Source organism: Salvelinus fontinalis, chromosome 36 (assembly GCF_029448725.1).
Source record: "Salvelinus fontinalis isolate EN_2023a chromosome 36, ASM2944872v1, whole genome shotgun sequence".
NCBI lineage: Eukaryota > Metazoa > Chordata > Actinopteri > Salmoniformes > Salmonidae > Salvelinus > Salvelinus fontinalis.
The window spans coordinates 6,928,739-6,950,532 of NC_074700.1; the positions used below are offsets into that span (position 1 = coordinate 6,928,739).

Here is a 21,794-nt window from a genome sequence, read left to right on the forward strand (position 1 = left end):
CTGGCTCTCATGAGGACGGACACAGGAAAGTAAGACCACGAGTTACCTCTGCTTCAGAGGATAAGTTCATTAGAGTTACCAGCCTCAGAAATTGCAGCCCAAATAAATGCTTCACAGAGTAAAAGTAACACACATCTCAATGTCAACTGTACAGAGGAGACTGCGAGAATAAAATCAAAGTAAATTTGTCACGTGTGCCGAATACAGCATTACCTTACAGTGAAATGCTTACTTACAGGCTCTAACCAACAGTGCAATAAAACATTTAAAAGTATTAGGTGAACAAAAGGTAAGTAAAGAAATAAAAACAGTGAAAAATAACAGTAGCGAGGCTGTATACAGGCAATGGTTAGTCGGGCTGACTGAGGTAGTATGTACATGTAGATATAGTTAAAGTGACTATGCATATATGATAAACAGAGAGTAGCAGTAGCGTAAAAGAGGGGTTGGCGGGTGGCGGGACACAGTGCAGATAGCCCGGTTAGCCAATGAGCGGGGGCACTGGTTGGTCGGGGTAATTGAGGTAGTATGTACATGAATGTATAGTTAGAGACTATGCATATATGATAAACAGAGAGTAGTAGCAGCAGCGTAAAAGAGGGGTTGGGGGGCACACAATGCATGGGTCTTTGACAATTGTTAGGGCATGCCTCTGACACTGTCTGGTATAGAGGTCCTGGATGGCAGGCAGCTTAGCCCCAGTGGTGTACTGGGCCGTACGCACTATCTTCTGTAGTACCTTGCGGTCGGAGGCTGAGCAGTTGCCGTACCAGGCAGTGATGTAACCAGTCAGGATGCTCTCGGTGTTGCAGCTGTAGAACCTTTTGACGATCTGAGGACCAATGCCAAATCTTTTTAGTTTCCTGAGGGGGAATAGGCTTTGTCGTGCCCTCTTCACGACTGTCTTGGTGTGTTCGGGTCATTCTAGTTTGTTGGTGATGTGGACACCAAGGAACTTGAAGCTCTCAACCTGCTCCACTACAGCCCCGTTGATGAGAATGGGTGAGTGCTCAGTCCTCCTTTTCCTGTTGTCCACAATCAGCTCCTTAGTCTTGGTTACGTTGAGGGATAGGTTGTTATTCTGGCACCACCCAACCAGGTCTCTGACCTCCTCCCTATAGGCTGTCTCGTCGTTGTCGGTGATCAGGCCTACCACTGTTGTGTCGTCTGCAAACTTAATGATGGTGTTGGAGTCGTGTCTGGCCATGCAGTCGTGGGTGAACATGGAGTACGGGAGGAGACTAAGCATGCACACATGAGGGACTCCAGTGTTGAGGATCAGCGTGGCAGATGTGTTGCTACCCGCCCTCACCATCAGGAAGTCCAGGATCCAGTTGCAGAGGGAGGTGTTTAGTCCCAGGAGCCTTAGCTTAGTGATGCGCTTTGAGGGCACTATGGTGTTGAACGCTGATCTGTAGTCAATGAATAGCATTCTCACATAGGTGTTCCTTTTGTCCAAGTGGGAAAGGGCAGTGTGGAGTGCAATAGAGATTGCATCATCTGTGGATCTGTTGGGGTGGTATGCAAATTGGAGTGGGTCTAGGGTTTCTGGGATAATTGTGTTGATGTGAGCCATGATCAGCCTTTCAAAGCACTTCATGGCTACGGACGTTTGTGCTACGGGTCTGTAAGTCATTTAGGCAGGTTGCCTTCGTGTTCTTGGGCATAGGGTGGTCTGCTTGAAACATGTTGGTATTACAGACTCAGAGACATGTTGAAAATGTCAGTGAAGGCACATGCCGGAGCACACGTTCTGGTAATCCATCTGGCCCCGCAGCCTTGTGTATGTTGACCTGTTTATAGGTCTGACTCACATCGGCTACGGAGAGCGTGATCATAGTCGTCCGGAACAGCTGATGCTCTCATGCATGCCTCAGTGTTGCTTGCCTCAAAGCGAGCATAGAAGTGATTTAGCTTGTTTGGTAGGCTTGTGTCACTGGGCAGCTCGCGGCTCTGCTTCCCTTTGTAGTCTGTAATAGTTTGCAAGCCCTGCCACATAAGACAAGCGTCAGAGCCGGTGTAGTACGATTCAGTCTTAGCCCTGTATTGACGCTTTGCCTGTTTGATGGTTCGTCGGAGGGCATAGCGGGATTTCTTTTAAGCTTCCGGGTTAGAATCCCACACCTTGAAAGCGGCAGCTCTACCCTTTAGCTCAGTGTGAATGTTGCCTGTAATCCATGGCTTCTGTTTGGGGTTATGTACGTACAGTCACTGTGGGGATGACGTCCTCGATGCACTTATTGGTAAAGCCAGTGACTGATGTGGTGTACTCCTCAATGCCATCGGAAGGATCCCAGGAACATGTTCCAGTTTGTGATAGCAAAACAGTCCTGTAGCTTAACATCTGCTTCATCTGACCACTTTTTATAGACCGAGTCACTGGTGCTTCCTGCTTTAATTTCAGCTTGTAAGCAGGAATCAGGAGGATAGAATTGTGGTCGGATTTACCAAATGGAGGGCGAGGTAGAGCTTTGTACGCGTCTCTGTGTGTGGAGTACAGGTGATCTAGAATTTTTTTTACTCTCCTTTTACTCTCTGTTCTGGATGTTCTAGACGACCAATTCTCATAGCTTTTAGCCGTACCCTTATCCTACTCCTCCTCTGTTCCCCTGGTGATGTAGAGGTGAATCCAGGCCCTGAAGTGCCTAGCTCCACTCCTATTCCCCAGGCGCTCTCTTTTGATGACTTCTGTAACCGTAATAGCCTTAGTTTCATGCATGTTAACATTAGAAGCCTCCTCCCTAAGTTTGTTTAATTCACTGCTTTAGCACACTCTGCCAACCCGGATGTCCTAGCCGTGTCTGAATCCTGGCTTAGGAAGACCACCAAAAACTCTGAAATCGCCATCCCTAACTCTCCGTCATCCTTAAACTCTCCTTCCAGACTCACATCAAACATCTCCAATCCAAAGTTAAATCTAGAATTGGCTTCCTATTTTGCAACAAAGCATCCTTCACTCATGCTGCCAAACATTCCTCGTAAAACTGACCATCCTACCAGTCCTCGACTTCGGCGATGTCATTTACAAAATAGCCTCCAACACTCTACTCAATAAATTGGATGCAGTCTATCACAGTGCCATCCGTTTTGTCACCAAAGCCCCATATACTACCCATCACTGCGACCTGTACGCTCTCGTTGGCTGGCCCTCGCTTCATACTCGTCGCCAAACCCACTGGCTCCAGGTCATTTACAAGTCTCTGCTAAGTAAAGCCCCTCCTTATCTCAGCTCACTGGTCACCATAGCAGCACCCACCTGTAGCACGCGCTCCAGCAGGTATATCTCTCTGGTCACCCCCAAAACCAATTCTTCCTTTGGCCGCCTCTACTTCCAGTTCTCTGCTGCCAATGACTGGAACGAACTACAAAAATCTCTGAAGCTGGAAACACTTTTCTCCCTCACTAGCTTTAAGCACCAGCTGTCAGAGCAGCTCACAGATTACTGCACCTGTACATAGCCCATCTATCATTTAGCCCAAATAACTACCTCTTCCCCTACTGTATTTATTTATTTTGCTCCTTTGCACCCCATTATTTCAATTTCTACTTTGCACATTCTTCCACTGCAAATCTACCATTCCAATGTTTTACCTGCTATATTGTATTTACTTCGCCACCATGGCCTTTTTTTTTTCTTTACCTCCCTTATCTCACCTCATTTGCTGTCATTGTATATAGACTTATTTTTCTACTGTATAATTGACTGTATGTTTGTTTTACTCCATGTGTAACTCTGTTGTATGTGTCGAACTGCTTTGCTTTATCTTGGCCAGGTCGCAATTGTAAATGAGAACTTGTTCTCAACTTGCCTACCTGGTTAAATATAGGTGAAAAAAAATAAAAAATTAAATGTAATAGTCTATAGTCTATAGGCTGTGACTTACTTAATTAAATACAATTTCAACGAAAAATGCCTTATTAGGCACCGTCTACAGTGCCTTTTTTTTTTTTTTTTTTTTTTTGACTAGAGTCTGTGGCTTCAGGCTCATGTATTGGTGCCTGGCGAGCAGGCCAGCAGTGGAAAACTGGGGATGCTTAACACCCTTCGGGCCACTTTTTCCAGGCTGGGCAGGGATGCTTAGTTGTTTTTTGTTCATTTTTACTTACCTGTTGGTAGGCCAAAAGGAATAGTCAAAACAGAAAGCTCATTGAAATAGGTAATATATGCCAAAAACAATGATAGCCTATTGTATCGATTAGTGATTCCCAACATTTTTCGGTTACTGTACCACCAACTGAATTTTGCTCTGTCCGGAGTACCCCTGAAGTACCTTCTCATGTGCATTTTACCAGTAGGCCTATGGTCTCATGAATCTTCTCAAGTACCCTGTGTGGATAGGCCAAGTACACCTAGGGGCCTAGTACCCCTGGTTGGGAACCACTGGTATAGATAATAGAACAAAAATTACCAAAACTTTTAAGAGATCAGATTTTTCGTTTATAAATACTTTGCTACAAGGACACACTTGCTAGCTACCCACCTCATTCCTTTCTGTTAGCATGTGCATGTAATAAGTACACCATCATGCTTTCGGGATACCTGTCTTCAGATTCCACAATAATTATTTAATTGTGGACACTAGATCACCACACTCCCTCTCTTGCTCTTACAGTACTTCTCCTCATCTTTGTAAGTCACCTAGATTTTTCTCCTGTGTGTTTTATCAGTTTCTTTATGAAAAAATGTAGCATACTAGATCACAGTAGCTAAAGCAAGGGGCTATAGCAGCACACAAGTAGACTACAAATGCTGGGCCGGGCATGCCCTGAGTCGCTACTGGGCGAGAAGGCTTACATTCCTGCCTTTGGGAAACTCGCTCCAGACATTGGGCATGCTCCACTCCTCTTTTCAGCTTCGCTCACATAAGTTGCTATCAGCAGACAGCGTTCTGACTGAGTGTAGCCAGCCAACCTACTTTCCTCTGGTAAAATTCAAGATTAACTTTAAGCAAAACATTAGGAAATGTAGCTGGCTACATTCTTTCTATGATAAACATAAAAAATACACTACATGACCAAAAGTATGTGGAGACCTGCTCGTCAAACATCCCATTCCAAAATCATGGACATTAATACGTATTTGGTTCCTCCTTTGTTATAACAGCCTCCAGTCTTCTGGGAATGCTTTCCACTAGATGTTGGAACATTGCTGCGGGGACTTGCTTCCATTCAGCCACAAGAGCATTAGTAAGGTCGGGCACTGATGTTGGGAGATTAGGCCCCGAGCCACTTAGTGATCACTTTTGCCTTATGACAAGGGGCTCCATCATGCTGGAAAAGGCATTGTTCGTCACCAAACTGTTCCTGGATGGTTGAGAGAAGTTGCTCTCGGAGGATTTGTTGGTACCATTCTTTATTCATGGCTGGGTTCTTAGGCAAAATTGTGAGTGAGCCTACTCCCTTGGCTGAGAAACAACCCCACACATGAATGGTCTCAGGATGCTTTACTGTTGGTATGACACAGGACTGATGGTAGCGCTCACCTTGTCTTCTCTGGACAAGCTTTTTTTCCGGATGCCCCAAACAATCAAAGGGGATTCATCAGAGAAAATGACTTTACCCCAGTCCTCAGCAGTCCAATCCCTGTACCTTTTGCAGAATATCAGTCTGTCCCTGATGTTTTTCGTGGAGACAAGTGGCTTCTTTGCTGTCCTTCTTGACACCAGGCCATCCTCCAAAAGTCTTCGCCTCACTGTGCGTGCAGATGCACTCACACCTGCCTGCTGCCATTCCTGAGCAAGCTCTGTGCTGATGGTGCCCCAATCCCGCAGCTGAATCAACTTTAGGAGACGGTCCTGGCGCTTGCTGGACTTTCTTGGGCGCCCTGAAGCCTTCTTCACATAAATTGAACCGCTCTCCTTGAACTTCTTGACGATCCGATAAATGGTTGATTTAGGTGCAATCTTACTGGCAGCAATATCCTTGCCTGTGAAGCCCTTTTTGGGCAAAGCAATGACAGCATGTGTTGACAGAGGAAGAACAATGATTCCAAGCACCACCCTCCTTTTGAAGCTTCCAGTCTGTTATTCGAACTCAATCAGCATGACAGAGTGATCTCCAGCCTTGTCCTCGTTAACACTCACACCTGTGTTAACTTCTCTAGGGTAGGGGGCAGCATTCTGAATTTTGGATGAAAAGCATGCCAAAATTAAACTGCCAGCTACTCATCCCCAGAAGATAAGATATGCATATTATTAGTAGATTTGGATAGAAAACACTCAGAAGTTTCTAAAACTGTTTGAATCATGTCTGTGAGTATAACAGAACTTATTTAGCAGGCGAAACCCCGAGGACAAACCATTCAGATTTGTTTTTTTGGGGCCACTCTCTTTTCAATGAATTTTCATTGGGAAACCATTTCTAAGGGACCTGCTTGCAGTTCCTACCGCGTCCACTGGATGTCAACAGTCTTGAGAAATTGGTTGAGGTTATTCCTTTGTGTAATGAAGAAGTACGGCCATCTTGAACGAGAGTCTCTCGAGGTGTCCTGTTTGTTAGAGGCGCGAGACCAGAAAGCTAGCTATAGATAGTTTTAATCCTGTATTGAACACAGATCATCCTGTCTTCAATTTGATCGATTATTAACATAAAAAAATACCTAAAGTTGTATTACAAAAGTAGTTTGACATTTCTTGGCAAAGTTTACAGGTAACCTTTGAGATATTTTGTAGTCACGTTTGAGCAAGTTGGAACTGGTGTTTTTCTGGATCAAACGCGCCAAATAAATGGACATTTTGGATATATATCGACGGAATTAATCGAACAAAAGGACCATTTGTGATGTTTCTGGGACATATTGGAGTGCCAACAACAGAAGCTCGTCAAAGGTAAGGCATGAATTATATTTTTATTTCTGCGTTTTGTGTCGCGCCTGCAGGGTTGAAATATGCTTATCTCTCTTTGTTTACAATGGTGCTATCCTCAGATAATAGCATCATTTGCTTTCGCCGAAAAGCCTATTTGAATTCTGACATGTTGGCTGGATTCACAACCAGTGTAGCTTTAATTTGGTATCTTTCATGTGTGATTTAATGAAAGCTTGATTTTTATAGTAATTAATTTGAATTTGGCGCTCTGCATTTTCTCAGGCTTTTTGCCAAGTGAGACAGTAGCGTCCCGCCTAAACTCCGATTTTTGGATATAAATATGAACTTGACCGAACAAAACATACATGAAGTCCTATGAGTGTCATCTGATGAAGATCATCAAATGTTAGTGATTAATTTTATCTCTATTTCTGCTTTTTGTTACTCCTCTCTTTGGCTGGAAAAATGGCTGTCTTTTTCTGTGACTTGGCTCATACCTAACATAATCGTTTGGTGTGCTTTCGTCGTAAAACCTTTTTGAAATTGGACATTTTGGCTGGATTTCCAAAAGTGTATCTTTAAAATGGTGTAAAATACTTGTATGTTTTGAGGAATTTAAATTATGGGATTTCTGTTGTTTTGAATTTGGCGCCCTGCAGTTTCACTGGCTGTTGACGAGGTGCTACCGTCCCACATACCCTAGAGAAGTTAACGAGAGAATCACTGACATGATGTCAGCTGGCCCTTTTGTGGCAGGGCTGAAATGCAGTGGAAATGTATTTTTGGGAATCAGTTCATTTGCAATGCAAAGAGGGCCTTTGCAATTAATTGCAATTCATCTGATCACTCTTCATAACATTCTGGAGTATATGCAAATTGCCATCATAGAGGCAGCAGACTTTGTGAAAATGTATATTTGTGTCATTCTCAACTTTTGTCCACGACTGTAGAAAAGCGTAAATGTAAAAAGAAACTTGAATGAGTTGTTGTGTCTACTTTTGACTGGTACAGTATACATATTTTTTTCTTTGCTTAATAGGTAGGGCTCAAAACAGGTGGGGCTCTGCCACTGGGTTGATGGGTAAAATATCCCTTTGAGCATGGTGCAGTTATTAATTACTCTTTGGATGGCGTATGAATACAACCAGCCACTACAAAGATACAGGCGCCCTTCCTTACACGGTTGCCTGAGAGGAAGGAAACCGCTCAAGGATGGATCAACAGCATTGAAGTTACTCCACAATACTAACATAAATGACAGAATGAAAATAAGGAAGCCTGTACACAATAAAAATATTCCAAAACATGCATCCAGTTTGCAATACGTCACTTAAGTTAGACTGCAAAAAAATGTGGGGAAGAAATGATCTTTTTGCCCAGACTACAAAGCGTTATGTTTGAGGCAAATCCAATACATCACTGAGTACCCCTCTTCATATTTACAAGCATGGTGGTGACTGCATCATGTTATGGGTATGCTTGTCATTGGCATGGCTAAGGGAGTTTTTTAGGATAAAAAGAAATGGAATAGGCAAAATCTTAGAGGAAGACTTGGTTCAGTCTGCTTTCCAACAGACACTGAGTAACACATTTTCCTTTTAAGCAGGACAATTACCTAAAACACAAGTCAGTTGTACAACTGAATGCCTTCAATTGAAATGTGTCTCCCACATTTAACCCAACCCCTCTGAATCAGAGAGGTGCGAGGGGCTGCCTTAATCGACATCCATGTCTTCGGCACCCGGGGAACAGTGGGTTAACTGCCTTGCTCAGGGGCAGAACGACAGATTTTTACCTTGTCAGTTCGGGGATTCGATCGAGCAAACTTTTGGTTACTGGCCCAACGCTCTAACCATGACTTGCTTACCATGACGATATTCAGTCTTCCTGATTGGCCTAATGACAGTATTGACTTAAATCGGCTTGAAAATGTCTTTCTAGCAATGATCATCAACCAACTTCACAGAGCTTGAAGAATTTTTTGAAGAATAAAGGGCAAATTTTGTACAAGCCATGTGTGCAAAGCTCTTAGATACTTACTCAAAGATTCACAGCTGTAATCACTGCCAACGGGGATTCTAACATGTCTTGAATACTTATCTAATTATATTAGTGATTTATTTTCCTTAAAAAAAAAAAAAAAATACATTTTTCTTCCACTTCGACATTGAGTAATTTTATGTAGATTGTTGACTAAAAATGACTATGAAGTCCCTTTTTTAATTATTCTCTTTGGCAGGAGAGAGGCCAGACTGTCACTCTGACAGCGAAAAGAGTCCTACGGGGGAACCAGACCCAGAGACGCCCAAATCAGCAGGAAGACACCACTGCTCCCAGTGTGGAAAGAGTTTTACTCTGTTATGGAACCTGAAAATACATAAGAGAATACACTCCGGAGAGAAGCCATACCACTGCTCCCAATGTGGAATGACTTTTACCTGGTTAGGTAGTCTGAAAACGCACGAGAGGGCACACACAGGAGAAAAACCTTTCCAATGTTCCCACTGTGGAAAGAGTTTTACCCAGTTAGGGGACCTGAATAGGCACGAGAGGATGCATAGAGAAGAGAAGCCCTACCAATGCTCCCAGTGTGGAAAAAGTTTTAGGTGGTTAGTGAGCCTGAAAACACATGAGAGAATACATACAGGAGAAAAGCCTTACCACTGTTCCCACTGTGAAAAGAGTTTTAGGGGTTCAGTGAGCCTGAAACAGCATGAGAGAGTACACACAGGAGAGAAACCTTACCACTGTTCCCACTGCGAAAAGAGTTTTAGGTGGTTAGGGACCTTGAAATTGCATGAGAGGACCCACACAGGAGAAAAGCCATACCAATGCTCCCTGTGCGGAAAGAGTTTTACCAAGTTATGGGGCCTGAGTAGGCATAAGAGGACACATACAGGGGGGGATAGCACCTACCACTGCTCCTTGTGTGGAAAGAGATTTACCCAGTTAGTGGCCTTGAAAGAGCATGAAATAATACATACAAATACACAGGAGGAGAAGACATACCACTGTTCTCAATGTGGAAAGACATTTTCCCAGTCAGAGGACCTGAAATCACATGAGAGAATAGAGAGGTTGTGTTCTGACTTATGTTTTTGACTGTGGTAAAAAGAAATATGCCGCATGAAATAGTCATTACTTGGGTTGTTTTTTCCATCTTGAGATCTGATTAAATATTTTAATGTGTATTTTGTTTTGATTGATTGGATACAAGTATAAACCCTCCAAATGCTGTTCATTATGTTATTTGGATATTGCAAAATATGAATTATTATATAAGTGAGTAGCCTTGCACGAGCCTAGGCTTCTCTGAGCCAGAACGGCTCAGCCTTTCTCCTATTTCTGTAGTGTGAGGCACCTTGATGCAGTCTATTAAATGATTATACAGATTAATGGAATTTTGCATTTCTTGATTCTAACCTCTTGAATTTGAAATATGATTTGGATATTGCTAAATTAATTTGAGTGTATTTGATTGGAAGCACTATTACTGTTGTGGCCAAATGTGTTGGCACCCTTGCGCTTTTCTTGAATAATTCCCTATTTCTTCTAAAGTAAGTTGAAATTGAAAATCTTTTGGTCTCCACATCTTTTGGGATTGTCAACATTGCGGACCCAATTTGATTTGTGTAAACATACATTTACAATTTTAATTCAGAAAATAAAGACATGGCATGAACAAAGTTCTTGGCAGCCGGGAGCTAGTACTTGGTTGCACTATATATATATTTGACAGCAACTGTGTATGATTTGGATACTGTGTATGAACTGTGTATGAAATGTAAATGATTAAATCGTTGAATTGAGTGTGCATTTCTTGATTCTAACCTTGTAACCTCTTGAATTTAGTTGTTTCATTGAGTTAATTTGTCTACCGGTCATCAAGCTAAAGGAATATAAAAATATGTTACATTCTGATAACATTGATAAGTTGTTGACATGAAAAACATTCACTACCTCATGAATGTTCCCATCAGTAACATTCCACCATGTCAGAGTACACAGATGCTGATTGTAAAAATCATTTGATTAATGCAACACATTTTTGTGTCAATAAAATGTGGAAGGCCTGCGCCATAAGTGGACGTTCATTATAAACTAGATTACGACATATATATATATTGTTACATGTAGAAGCGTTATAGATTTACAGGCTTATTTTTAATCTGTTTATTTGACTGAATAAGAAATTGCCTTTAAATGGTGGATGTGTAGTGTATGTTTTTAAATTCTTACTCATTAAGTCTGAATAATCAACCAACACATGCTGATCTTTGTTTTTTTTATTTTTTTTATTTCACCTTTATTTAACCAGGTAGGCTAGTTGAGAACAAGTTCTCATTTGCAACTGCGACCTGGCCAAGATAAAGCATAGCAGTGTGAACAGACAACAACAGAGTTACACATGGAGTAAACAATAAACAAGTCAATAACATGGTAGAAAAAAGAGAATCTATATACAATGTGTGCAAAAGGCATGAGGTAGGCAATAAATCGAATAATTACAATTTAGCAGATTAACACTGGAGTGGTAAATCATCAGATGATCATGTGCAAGAAGAGATACTGGTGTGCAAAAGAGCAGAAAAGTAAATAAATAAAAGCAGTATGGGGCTGAGGTAGGTAAATTGGGTGGGTAGTTTACAGATGGACTATGTACAGCTGCAGCGATCGGTTAGCTGCTCGGATAGCAGATTTTTAAAGTTGTTGAGGGAGATAAAAGTCTCCAACTTCAGAGATTTTTGCAATTCGTTCCAGTCGCAGGCAGCAGAGAACTGGAAGGAAAGGCGTCCAAATGAGGTTTTGGCTTTAGGGATGATCAGTGAGATACACCTGCTGGAGCGCGTGCTACGGGTGGGTGTAGCCATCGTGACCAGTGAACTGAGATAAGGCGGCACTTTACCTAGCATAGCCTTGTAGATGACCTGGAGCCAGTGGGTCTGACGACGAACATGTAGCGAGGGCCAGCCGACTAGGACATACAGGTCGCAGTGGTGGGTCGTATAAGGTGCTTTAGTAACAAAACGGATGGCACTGTGATAAACTGCATCCAGTTTGCTGAGTAGAGTATTGGAAGCTAAGGAAGTCGAGGATCGGTAGGATAGTCAGTTTTACTAGGGTAAGTTTGGCGGCGTGAGTGAAGGAGGCTTTGCTCCGGAATAGAAAGCCGACTCTAGATTTGATTTTGGATTGGAGATGTTTGATATGAGTCTGGAAGGAGAGTTTGCAGTCTAGCCAGACACCTAGGTACTTATAGATGTCCACATATTCTAGGTCGGAACCGTCCAGGGTGGTGATGCTAGTCGGGCGTGCGGGTGCAGGCAGCGAACGGTTGAAAAGCATGCATTTGGTTTTACTAGCGTTTAAGAGCAGTTGGAGGCCACGGAAGGAGTGTTGTATGGCATTGAAGCTCGTTTGGAGGTTAGATAGCACAGTGTCCAGGGAAGGGCCGGAAGTATACAGAATGGTGTCGTCTGCGTAGAGGTGGATCAGGGAATCGCCCGCAGCAAGAGCAACATCATTGATGTATACAGAGAAAAGAGTCGGCCCGAGAATTGAACCCTGTGGTACCCCCATAGAGACTGCCAGAGGACCGGACAACATGCCCTCCGATTTGACACACTGAACTCTGTCTGCAAAGTAGTTGGTGAACCAGGCAAGGCAGTCATTAGAAAAACCGAGGCTATTGAGTCTGCCGATAAGAATATGGTGATTGACAGAGTCGAAAGCCTTGGCCAGGTCGATGAAGACGGCTGCACAGTAATGTCTTTTATCGATGGCGGTTATGATATCGTTTAGTACCTTGAGCGTGGCTGAGGTGCACCCGTGACCGGCTCGGAAACCGGATTGCACAGCGGAGAAGGTATGGTGGGATTCGAGATGGTCAGTGATCTGTTTGTTGACTTGGCTTTCGAAGACCTTAGCTTGGCAGGGCAGGATGGATATAGGTCTGTAACAGTTTGGGTCCAGGGTGTCTCCCCCTTTGAAGAGGGGGATGACAGTGACAGCTTTCCAATCCTTGGGGATCTCAGATGATACGAAGGAGAGGTTGAACAGGCTGGTAATAGGGGGTGCGACAATGGCGGCGGACAGTTTCAGAAATAGGGGGTCCAGATTGTCAAGCCCAGCTGATTTGTATGGGTCCAGGTTTTCCAGCTCTTTCAGAACATCTGCTATCTGGATATGGGTAAAGGAGAAGCTGGGGAGGCTTGGGCGAGTAGCAGCGGGGGGGGGCTGGGCTGTTGGCCAAGGTTGGAGTCGCCAGGTGGAAGGCATGGCCAGCCATTGAGAAATGTTTGTTGAAGTTTTCGATTATCACGGACTTATCAGTGGTGACCGTGTTATCTAGCCTCAGTGCAGTGGGCAGCTGGGAGGAGGTGCTCTTGTTTTCCATGGACTTTACAGTATCCCAGAACTTTTTGGAGTTAGAGCTACAGGATGCAAATTTCTGCTTGAAAAAGCTGGCCTTTGCTTTCCTGACTGACTGCGTGTATTGGTTCCTGACTTCCCTGAACAGTTGCATATCGCGGGGGCTCTTCGATGCTATTGCAGTTCGCCACAGGATGTTTTTGTGCTGGTCGAGGGCAGTCAGGTCTGGAGTGAACCAAGGGCTATATCTGTTCTTGGTTCTGCATTTTTTGAACGGAGCATGCTTGTCTAATATGGTGAGGAAGTAACTTTTAAAGAATGACCAGGCATCCTCAACTGACGGGATGAGGTCAATATCCTTCCAGGGTACCTGGGCCAGGTCGATTAGAAAGGCCTGCTTGCAGAAGTGTTTTAGGGAGCGTTTGACAGTGATGAGGGGTGGTCGTTTGACCGTGGACCCGTGGCGGATACAGGCAATGAGGCAGTGATCGCTGAGATCTTGATTGAAGACAGCAGAGGTGTATTTGGAGGGCAAGTTGGTCAGGATAATGTCTATTAGGGTGCCCTTGTTTACGGATTTAGGGTTGTACCTGGTGGGTTCCTTGATGATTTGTGTGAGATTGAGGGCATCAAGCTTAGATTGTAGGACTGCCGGGGTGTTAAGCATATCCCAGTTTAGGTCACCTAACAGAACAAACTCTGAAGCTAGATGGGGAGCGATCAATTCACAGATGGTGTCCAGGGCACAGCTGGGAGCTGAGGGGGGTCGGTAGCAGGCGGCAACAGTGAGAGACTTATTTCTGGAGAGATACATTTTTTAAATTAGAAGTTCGAACTGTTTGGGCATAGACTTGGAAAGTATGACAGAACTTTGCAAGCTATCTCTGCAGTAGATTGCAACTCCTCCCCCTTTGGCAGTTCTATCTTGACGGAAAGTGTTATAGTTGGGTATGGAAATCTCAGAGTTTTTGGTGGCCTTCCTAAGCCAGGATTCAGACACGGCAAGGACATCAGGGTTGGCAGAGTGTGCTAAAGCGGTGAGTAAGGCAAACTTAGGGAGGAGGCTTCTGATGTTGACATGCATGAGGCCAAGGCTTTTTCGATCACAGAAGTCAACAAATGAGGGTGACTGGGGACATGCAGGGCCTGGGTTTACCTCCACATCACCCGAGGAACAGAGGAGTAGTAGGATGAGGGTGCGGCTAAAGGCTATCAAAACTGGTCGCCTAGAGCGTTGGGGACAAGGAATAAAAGGAGCAGATTTATGGGCGTGGTAGAATAGATTCTGGGCGTAATGTGCAGACCAGGGTATGGTGGGGCACGGGTACAGCGGAGGCAAGCCCAGGCACTGGGTGATGATAAGAGAGGTTGTATCTCTGGACATGCTGGTCTCAATGGGTAAGGTCACCGCATGTGTGGGGGGTGGGACAAAGGAGGTATCAGAGGTACGGAGAGTGGAACTACGGGGTCCATTGCAAACCAATGTATGTCTCTATTATATTTATAAAAATAAATATAAATGATTTTATATTTCATAAAAATGTTTATTCAACACGCTTGCCTTCAACAACTTTCACTCTGATTCATTCAGCCACCTTGGTAACTTGCTAGCCAACATAGCTGAAACATTGGAGCTCTTTAAATGCTTTCTGTGTATATTAGTCCATGTGTTTTAAACACACTTCTGTCCTATAGCTAATCTCAGCAAAAAAATAAATGTCCTCTCAATGTCAACTTCGTTTATTTTCAACAAACTTAACATGTGTAAATATTTGTATGAAGATAAGATTCAACAACTGAGACATAAACTGAACAAGTTCCACAGACGTGACTAATAGAAATGGAATAATGTGTCCCTGAACAAAGGGGGGGTCAAAATCAAACGTAACAGTCAGTATGGCCTGTCGGGTTCACCTTTGGGTCATGATAGGAGCTGTACCAAATGTTTGATGTATTATAATAATTGATTATGCTTATGTCCTATTAATAGAAGGGGAGGGGTTATAAGACCCCTCCCTCTTTACATGTATAGGGTCCTAGACTACAGATTAACAATATATATATTCCTTATGAAGGTTTAATATTGTTCCACAGTTTTTTTCTAGTCTCTGCCTCCTATAAAGAAACGGTCTCAGAAATATGTGACTGTGAGATATCTCTTACACTCCACTGCAGAGTTCTAAGAGACTAGTCAGACATTCGACTGTAAATCAACTTGGGGAGTGGACATTTACTGCTGAGCTTTTAGATAACACTGAAACTCTTGTTTATATAGCTGTGTAGGCATAGGTTTGGTCTCATGAGTAGAACGTAATGACGTAGGCAGTGACATCACTAAGATATATGACTGTCGGCATAATAACACAACTCGGACCCTTTTCTATTTTGCAGAACTTACTCGGAAACATGCTTGCCATGTTCCTGTTGTCAACCTCTGTCTGCAATTGCATGAATAAATGAATGATTGATTTACTTAAAGATATTGTCTGAATGCTAATTTCACCAATGAGCCAATGATTGACAAGGAACAAGGAACGAACCCCAACAGGCCACCAGCTGTGTTAAGTACTGCAGTGCATCTCCTCCTCATGGACTGCACCAGATTTGCCAGTTCTTGCTGTGGGATGTTACCCCCCTCTTCCACCAAGGCACCTGCAAGTTCCCGGACATTTCTGGGGGGAATGGCCCTAGCCACTCCAACAGGTCCCAGACATGCTTCATGGGATTGAGATCCGGGCTCTTCACTGGCCATGGCAGAACATTGACATTCCTGTCTTGCAGGAAATCATGCACAGAACGAGCAGTATGGCTGGTGGCATTGTCATGCTGGAGGGTCATGTCAGGATGAGCCTGCAGGAAGTGTACCACATGAGGGAGGAGGATGTCTTCCCTGTAACGCACAACGTTAAGATTGCCTGCAATGACAAGCTCAGTTCAATGATGCTGTGACACACCGCCCCAGACCATGACGGACCCTCTACCTCCAAATCGATCCCGCTCCAGAGTACAGGCCTCGGTGTAACGCTCATTCCTTAGACGATGAACGCGAATCCAACCATCACCCCTGGTGAGGCAAATCCGCGACTCATCAGTGAAGAGCACTTTTTGCCAGTCCTGTCTGGTCCAGCGACGGTGGGTGTGTGCCCATAGGCGACGTTGTTGCCGGTGATGTCTGGTGAGGACCTGCCTTACAACAGGCCTACAATCCCTTAGTCCAGCCTCTCTCAGCCTATTGCGAACAGTCTGAGCACTGATAGAGGGATTGTGCATTCCTGGTGTAACTCGGGCAGTTACCTGTACCTGTCCCGCAAGTACGATGTTCGGATGTACCGATCCTGTGCAGGTGTTGTTACACGGTTTGCCACTGCTAGGACGATCAGCTGTCCGTCCTGTCTCCCTGTAGCGCTGTCTTAGGCGTCTCACAGTACGGACATTGCAATTTATTGCCCTGGCCACATCTGCAGTCCTCATGTCTCCTTACAGCATGCCTAAGGCACATTCACGCAGATGACCAGGGACCCTGGGCATCTTTCTTTTGGTGTTTTTCAAAGTCAGTAGTGTAGGGGTTAGGGTCCCCAAGACCGTTCCCATTATTGATTAAGGGGACCTTAATATTCATATGTTTTGCTGCAGGCCTTATAATAGATACTGTTGCTATGTGTCTGAACTCTGCCACAATACTTTGCACAAGCTGTCTATATTAGTATTTGCGGTTAAGCCCTAGCTGTTGCAAGAGGGTGCTTACAGGCTAGGTCTGAGTCGGACCGAAACTAGATAAAAATAAGTAACCAATGTCTGGTTTTGACATTTTGATCTTGTGTGACAGTGGGTAATGCTAATGAATTCAGAGAAGCTACTGTACTAGGTTATAAGGTAGCTTATAAGGTAACTTCAGCTTATTGCTGCACACATATATTGACGTAGGTGATCATACCACCAGGGAGTGTATATAATCAGCCCTTTGGTTAGTTGCAGAACTTACTCTGAAACGTACATGCTGTGTTTCAAATCAAATTTGATTTGTCACATACACATGGTTAGCAGATGTTAATGCGAGTGTGGCGAAATGCTTGTGCTTCTTGTTCTGACCATGCAGTAATATCTAACAAGTAATCTAACAATTTCACAACAACTACCTTATACACACAAGTGTAAAGGAATGAATAAGAATATGTACATAAAAATATATGGATGGGCGAACGGCATAGGCAAGATGCAGTAGATGGTATAGAGTACAGTATATACATATGAGATGAGTAATGTAGGGTATGTAAACATTATATAAAGTGGCATTGTTTAAAGTGGCTAGTGATACATTTATTACATCCAAATTTTTTTTATTAAAGTGGTTAGAGTTTTGAGTCAGTATGTTGGCAGCAGCCACTCAATGTTAGTGATGGCTGTTTAACAGTCTGATGACCTTGAGATAGAAGCTGTTTTTCAGTCTCTCGGTCCCAGCTTTGATGCACCTGTACTGACCTCGCCTTCTGGATGATAACAGGGTGAACAGGCAGTGGCTCGGGTGGTTGTTATCCTTGATGATCTTTTTGGCCTTCCTGTGACATCGGGTGGTGTAGGTGTCCTGGTGGGCAGGTAGTTTGGCCCCGGTGATGCGTTGTGCAGACCTCACTACCCTCTGGAGATCCTTACGGTTGTGGGCGGAGCAGTTGCCGTACCAGGTGGTGATAAATCCCGGCTGCGCCTTCTTCACCACGCTGTCTGTGTGGGTGGACCAATTCAGTTTGTCCGTGATGTGTACACCGAGGAACTTAAAACTTACTACCCTCTCCACTACTGTCCCGTCGATGTGGATAGGGGGTGCTCCCTCTGCTGTTTCCTGAAGTCCACGATCATCTCCTTTGTTTTGTTGACAATGAGTGTGAGGTTATTTTTCTGACACCACACTCCGAGGGCCCTCACCTCCTCCCTGTACGCCGTCTCGTCGCTGTTGGTAATCAAGCCTACCACTGTAGTGTCGTATGCAAACTTGATGATTGAGTTGGAGGCGTGCATGGCCACGCAGTCATGGGTGAACAGGGAGTACAGGAGAGAGCTGAGAATGCACCCTTGTGGGGCCCAAGTGTTGAGGAACAGCGGGGTGGAGATGTTGTTTCCTACCCTCACCACCTGGGGGCGGTCCGTCAGGAAGTCCAGGACCCAGTTGCACAGGGCGGGGTCTCGAGCTTAATGACGAGTTTGGAGGGTACTATGGTGTTAAATGTTGAGCTGTAGTCGATGAACAGCATTCTTACATAGGTATTCCTCGTGTGCAGATGGGTTAGGGCAGTGTGATTGCGTCATCTGTGGACCTATTGGGGCGGTAAGCAAATTGGAGTGGGTCTAGGGTGTCAGGTAGGGTGGAGGTGATATGGTCCTTGACCAGTCTCTCAAAGCACTTCATGATGACAGAAGTGAGTGCTACGGGACGATAGTTATTTAGCTCAGTTACCTTAGCTTTCTTTGGAACAGAAACAATGGTGGTCCTCTTGAAGCATGTGGGAATAGCAGACTGGGATAAGGATTGATTGAATATGTCCGTAAACATACCCGCCAGCTGGTCTGTGCATGCTCTGAGGACGCGGCTAGGGATGCCGTCTGGGCCGGCAGCCTGCCGAGGGTTAACACGTTTAAATGTTTTACTCACGTTGGCTGCAGTGAAGAAGAGCCCGCAGGTTTTGATAGCGGACCGTGTTGTTGGCACTGTATTGTCCTCTAAGCGAGCAAAGAAGTTGTTTAGTTTGTCTGGGAGCAAGACATCGGGGTCTGCGACGAGGCTGGTCTTCTTTTTGTAGTCCGTGATTGACTGTAGACCCTTCCACATACCTCTCGTGTCTGAGCCGTTGAATTGCGACTCTACGTTGTCTCTATACTGACGCTTAGCTTGTTTGATTGCCTTGCAGAGGGAATAGCTACACTGTTTGTATTTGGTCATGTTTCCGGTCGCCTTGACCTGATTAAAAGCAGTGGTTTGCGATTTCAGTTTTGCGTGAATGCTGCCATCAATCCACGGTTTCTGGTTGGGGAAGGTTTTAATAGTTGCTGTGGGTACAACATCACTGATGCACTTGCTAATAAACTCACTCACCGAATCAGCGTATACATCAATGTTATTGTCTGAGGCTATCCGGAACATATCCCAGTCCACGTGATTGAAGAAATCTTGAAGCTTGGAATCGGGTTTCTTGGACCCGCGTTGAACAGACCTGAGCATGGGTGTTTCCTGTTTTAGTTTCTGTCTATAGGCTGGGAGAAACAAAATGGAGTCGTGGTCACATTTGCCGAAAGGAGGGCGAGGGAGGGCTTTGTATGCATCGCGGAAGTTAGAGTAACAATGATTCAGAATTTTGCCAGCCTGGGTCGCACATTCGATATGCTGATAAAATTTAGGGTGCCTTGTTTTCAGATTAGCCTTGTTAAAATCCCCAGCTACAATAAGTACAGCCTCAGGATATGTGGTTTCCAGTTTATATAGAGTCCAATGAAGTTCTTTCAGGGCCGTCGAGGTGTCTGCTTGGGGGGGATATACACGACTGTGATTATAATCAAAGAGAATTCTCTTGGTAGATAATGCGGTCAGCCTTTGATTATAAGGAATTCTAGGTCAGGTGAACAAAAGGACTTGAGTTCCTGTATGTTGTTATGATCACACCACGACTCGTTAATCATAAGGCATACACCCCCGCCCTTTTTCTTACCAGAGAGATGTTTGTTTCTGTCGGCGCGATGCGTGAAGAAACCATGTGGCTGTATCCCGAGTGAGCCATGTTTCCATGAAACAGAGAATGTTACAATCTCTGATGTCTCTCTGGAAGGCAACCCTTGCTCGGATTTCGTCTACCTTGTTGTCAAGAGACTGGACATTGGCGAGTAGTATACTCGGGAGAGGTTGGCGATGTGCCCGTCTACGGAGCCTGACCTGAAGACCGCTTCGTCTGCCGTTGTTTTTGGTCGCCTGCTGGGATCCGATCCATTGTCCTGGGTGGTGGACCTAACAGAGGATCTGCTTCGGGAAAGTCGTATTCCTGGTCATAATGTTGGTAAGTTGACGTTGCTCTTATATCCAATAGTTTCTCCCGGCTGTATGTAATAAGACTTAAGATTTCCTGGGGTAACAGTGTAAGAAATAATACATTAAAAAAAGGAAATACTGCATAGTTTCCTAAACGCGAAGCGAGGCGGCCATCTCTGTCGGCGCCGGAAGCATTAAGTACCAATATAGTATTAAGTACTGATATTGGTACTTAATGCGGGTTAAATCAAGTATATGTAATTTTCCAAATCATTTAAAAATGTGTATCTGATTGATTTAATCATACACTCTAAACATTAGGGGTTCAAAAAGGGTTCTTCTAAGATCCTCAGTTCTTTGAAGAACCTTAGGGTGCTTGGCACTGGAAATGGACCCAAAAAGGTTATTCCAAGAACCCCATAGGATGTGTGGTTCATCGAAGAACCTCCTTAGTTGGTGGGTTCTTGCAGAAACCTAACTGCCCAACTGAAACATTTGGATTTGAATTTAAAACGACAGCAGGTAAAAATGTCCTCAATTTAAGGTATGGTTTGTCCCTTGTATGATCTACATTAATATTGTTTTATGATGATAGCATCTATCTTTTGATATTTGTGCAAATCTTTATAAAACAGAAAATGGACACAATTCAATGGATATCAATCAACAAAGAGGTAAGAATATGTACTGAATGCAATGAGAATATGTTGATACGGAGAACATCAACATATTAACATCAACACGCCAGAGGATATACCCATTGGACTTGGGGCTCTGCTGGGAGTTTACCTCATATTTAGAATTTTTTATTCTGCTTTGCCACTATAATCATAAAACACTGAGAACTAAAATATTGTATTATTGTTCTTATTGTTATGGGTAGTATTATCCATTTTAATAATAATAATAACAGGGGAGTTAAAAAATGTACCCCAAAAGGTTCTTCAAAAGGCTATTTGAGGATCCATTAAAAGGGGTTCCCCCAAAGTTTCAATTTGAAGAACCCCTAAAGGATACTCCAGGAACCTTTTCTTTTAGTGTACTTCCTGATACAGAATGCAGTGATGTGTACTGAACCTGTCGTCTGTAATAATAACGCTATGATAAACTGTGTCCAATGGCTGGTGCACGATATCTAAGGATGTCTTGAGGTTTTGCTCGCCTGAGGTAGTGCGGTCTACAGCTTATCATGAGATACTCTATCTACCTAGAGAGTTTTCATCTGTATTTTTTGTAACTGTCTACATACCACCACAGACCGATGCTGGCATTAAGAACGCACTCAATGAGCTGTATTCCGCCATAAGCAAACAGGAAAACGCTCATCCAGAGGCGGTGCTCCTAGTGGCCGGGGACTTAAATCTGTTTTAACAAATTTCTATCATGTTGAATATAAAACCAGTGGGGGAAAATTAAGCAGATGCTCCGGGATTCTTCCTATGGCATTGAGGAGTACACCACATCAATCATCGGCTTCATCAATAAGTGCATCAATGACGTTGTCCCTACAGTGACTGTACATACATACCCTGACCAGAAGCCATGGATTACAGGCAACATTCGCACTGAGCTAAAGGCTAGAGCTGCCACTTTCAAGGAGCGGGACT

General features: G+C 44.0%; 1 protein-coding gene across 1 annotated transcript in view; it reads left to right on the plus strand.

Annotated features, from left to right (window-relative positions):
- Positions 1 to 10,615, plus strand: part of LOC129835109 (zinc finger protein 502-like) — a 12,329-nt gene extending 1,714 nt beyond the window's left edge. The window contains exon 2 of the mRNA XM_055900498.1: positions 9,046 to 10,615. Within this exon, the coding sequence (XP_055756473.1) occupies positions 9,046 to 9,908 (863 nt within the window). The 3' untranslated portion in view covers positions 9,909 to 10,615. The remainder of the gene's footprint in view (positions 1 to 9,045) is intronic.
- Positions 10,616 to 21,794: the final 11,179 nt, after the last annotated feature.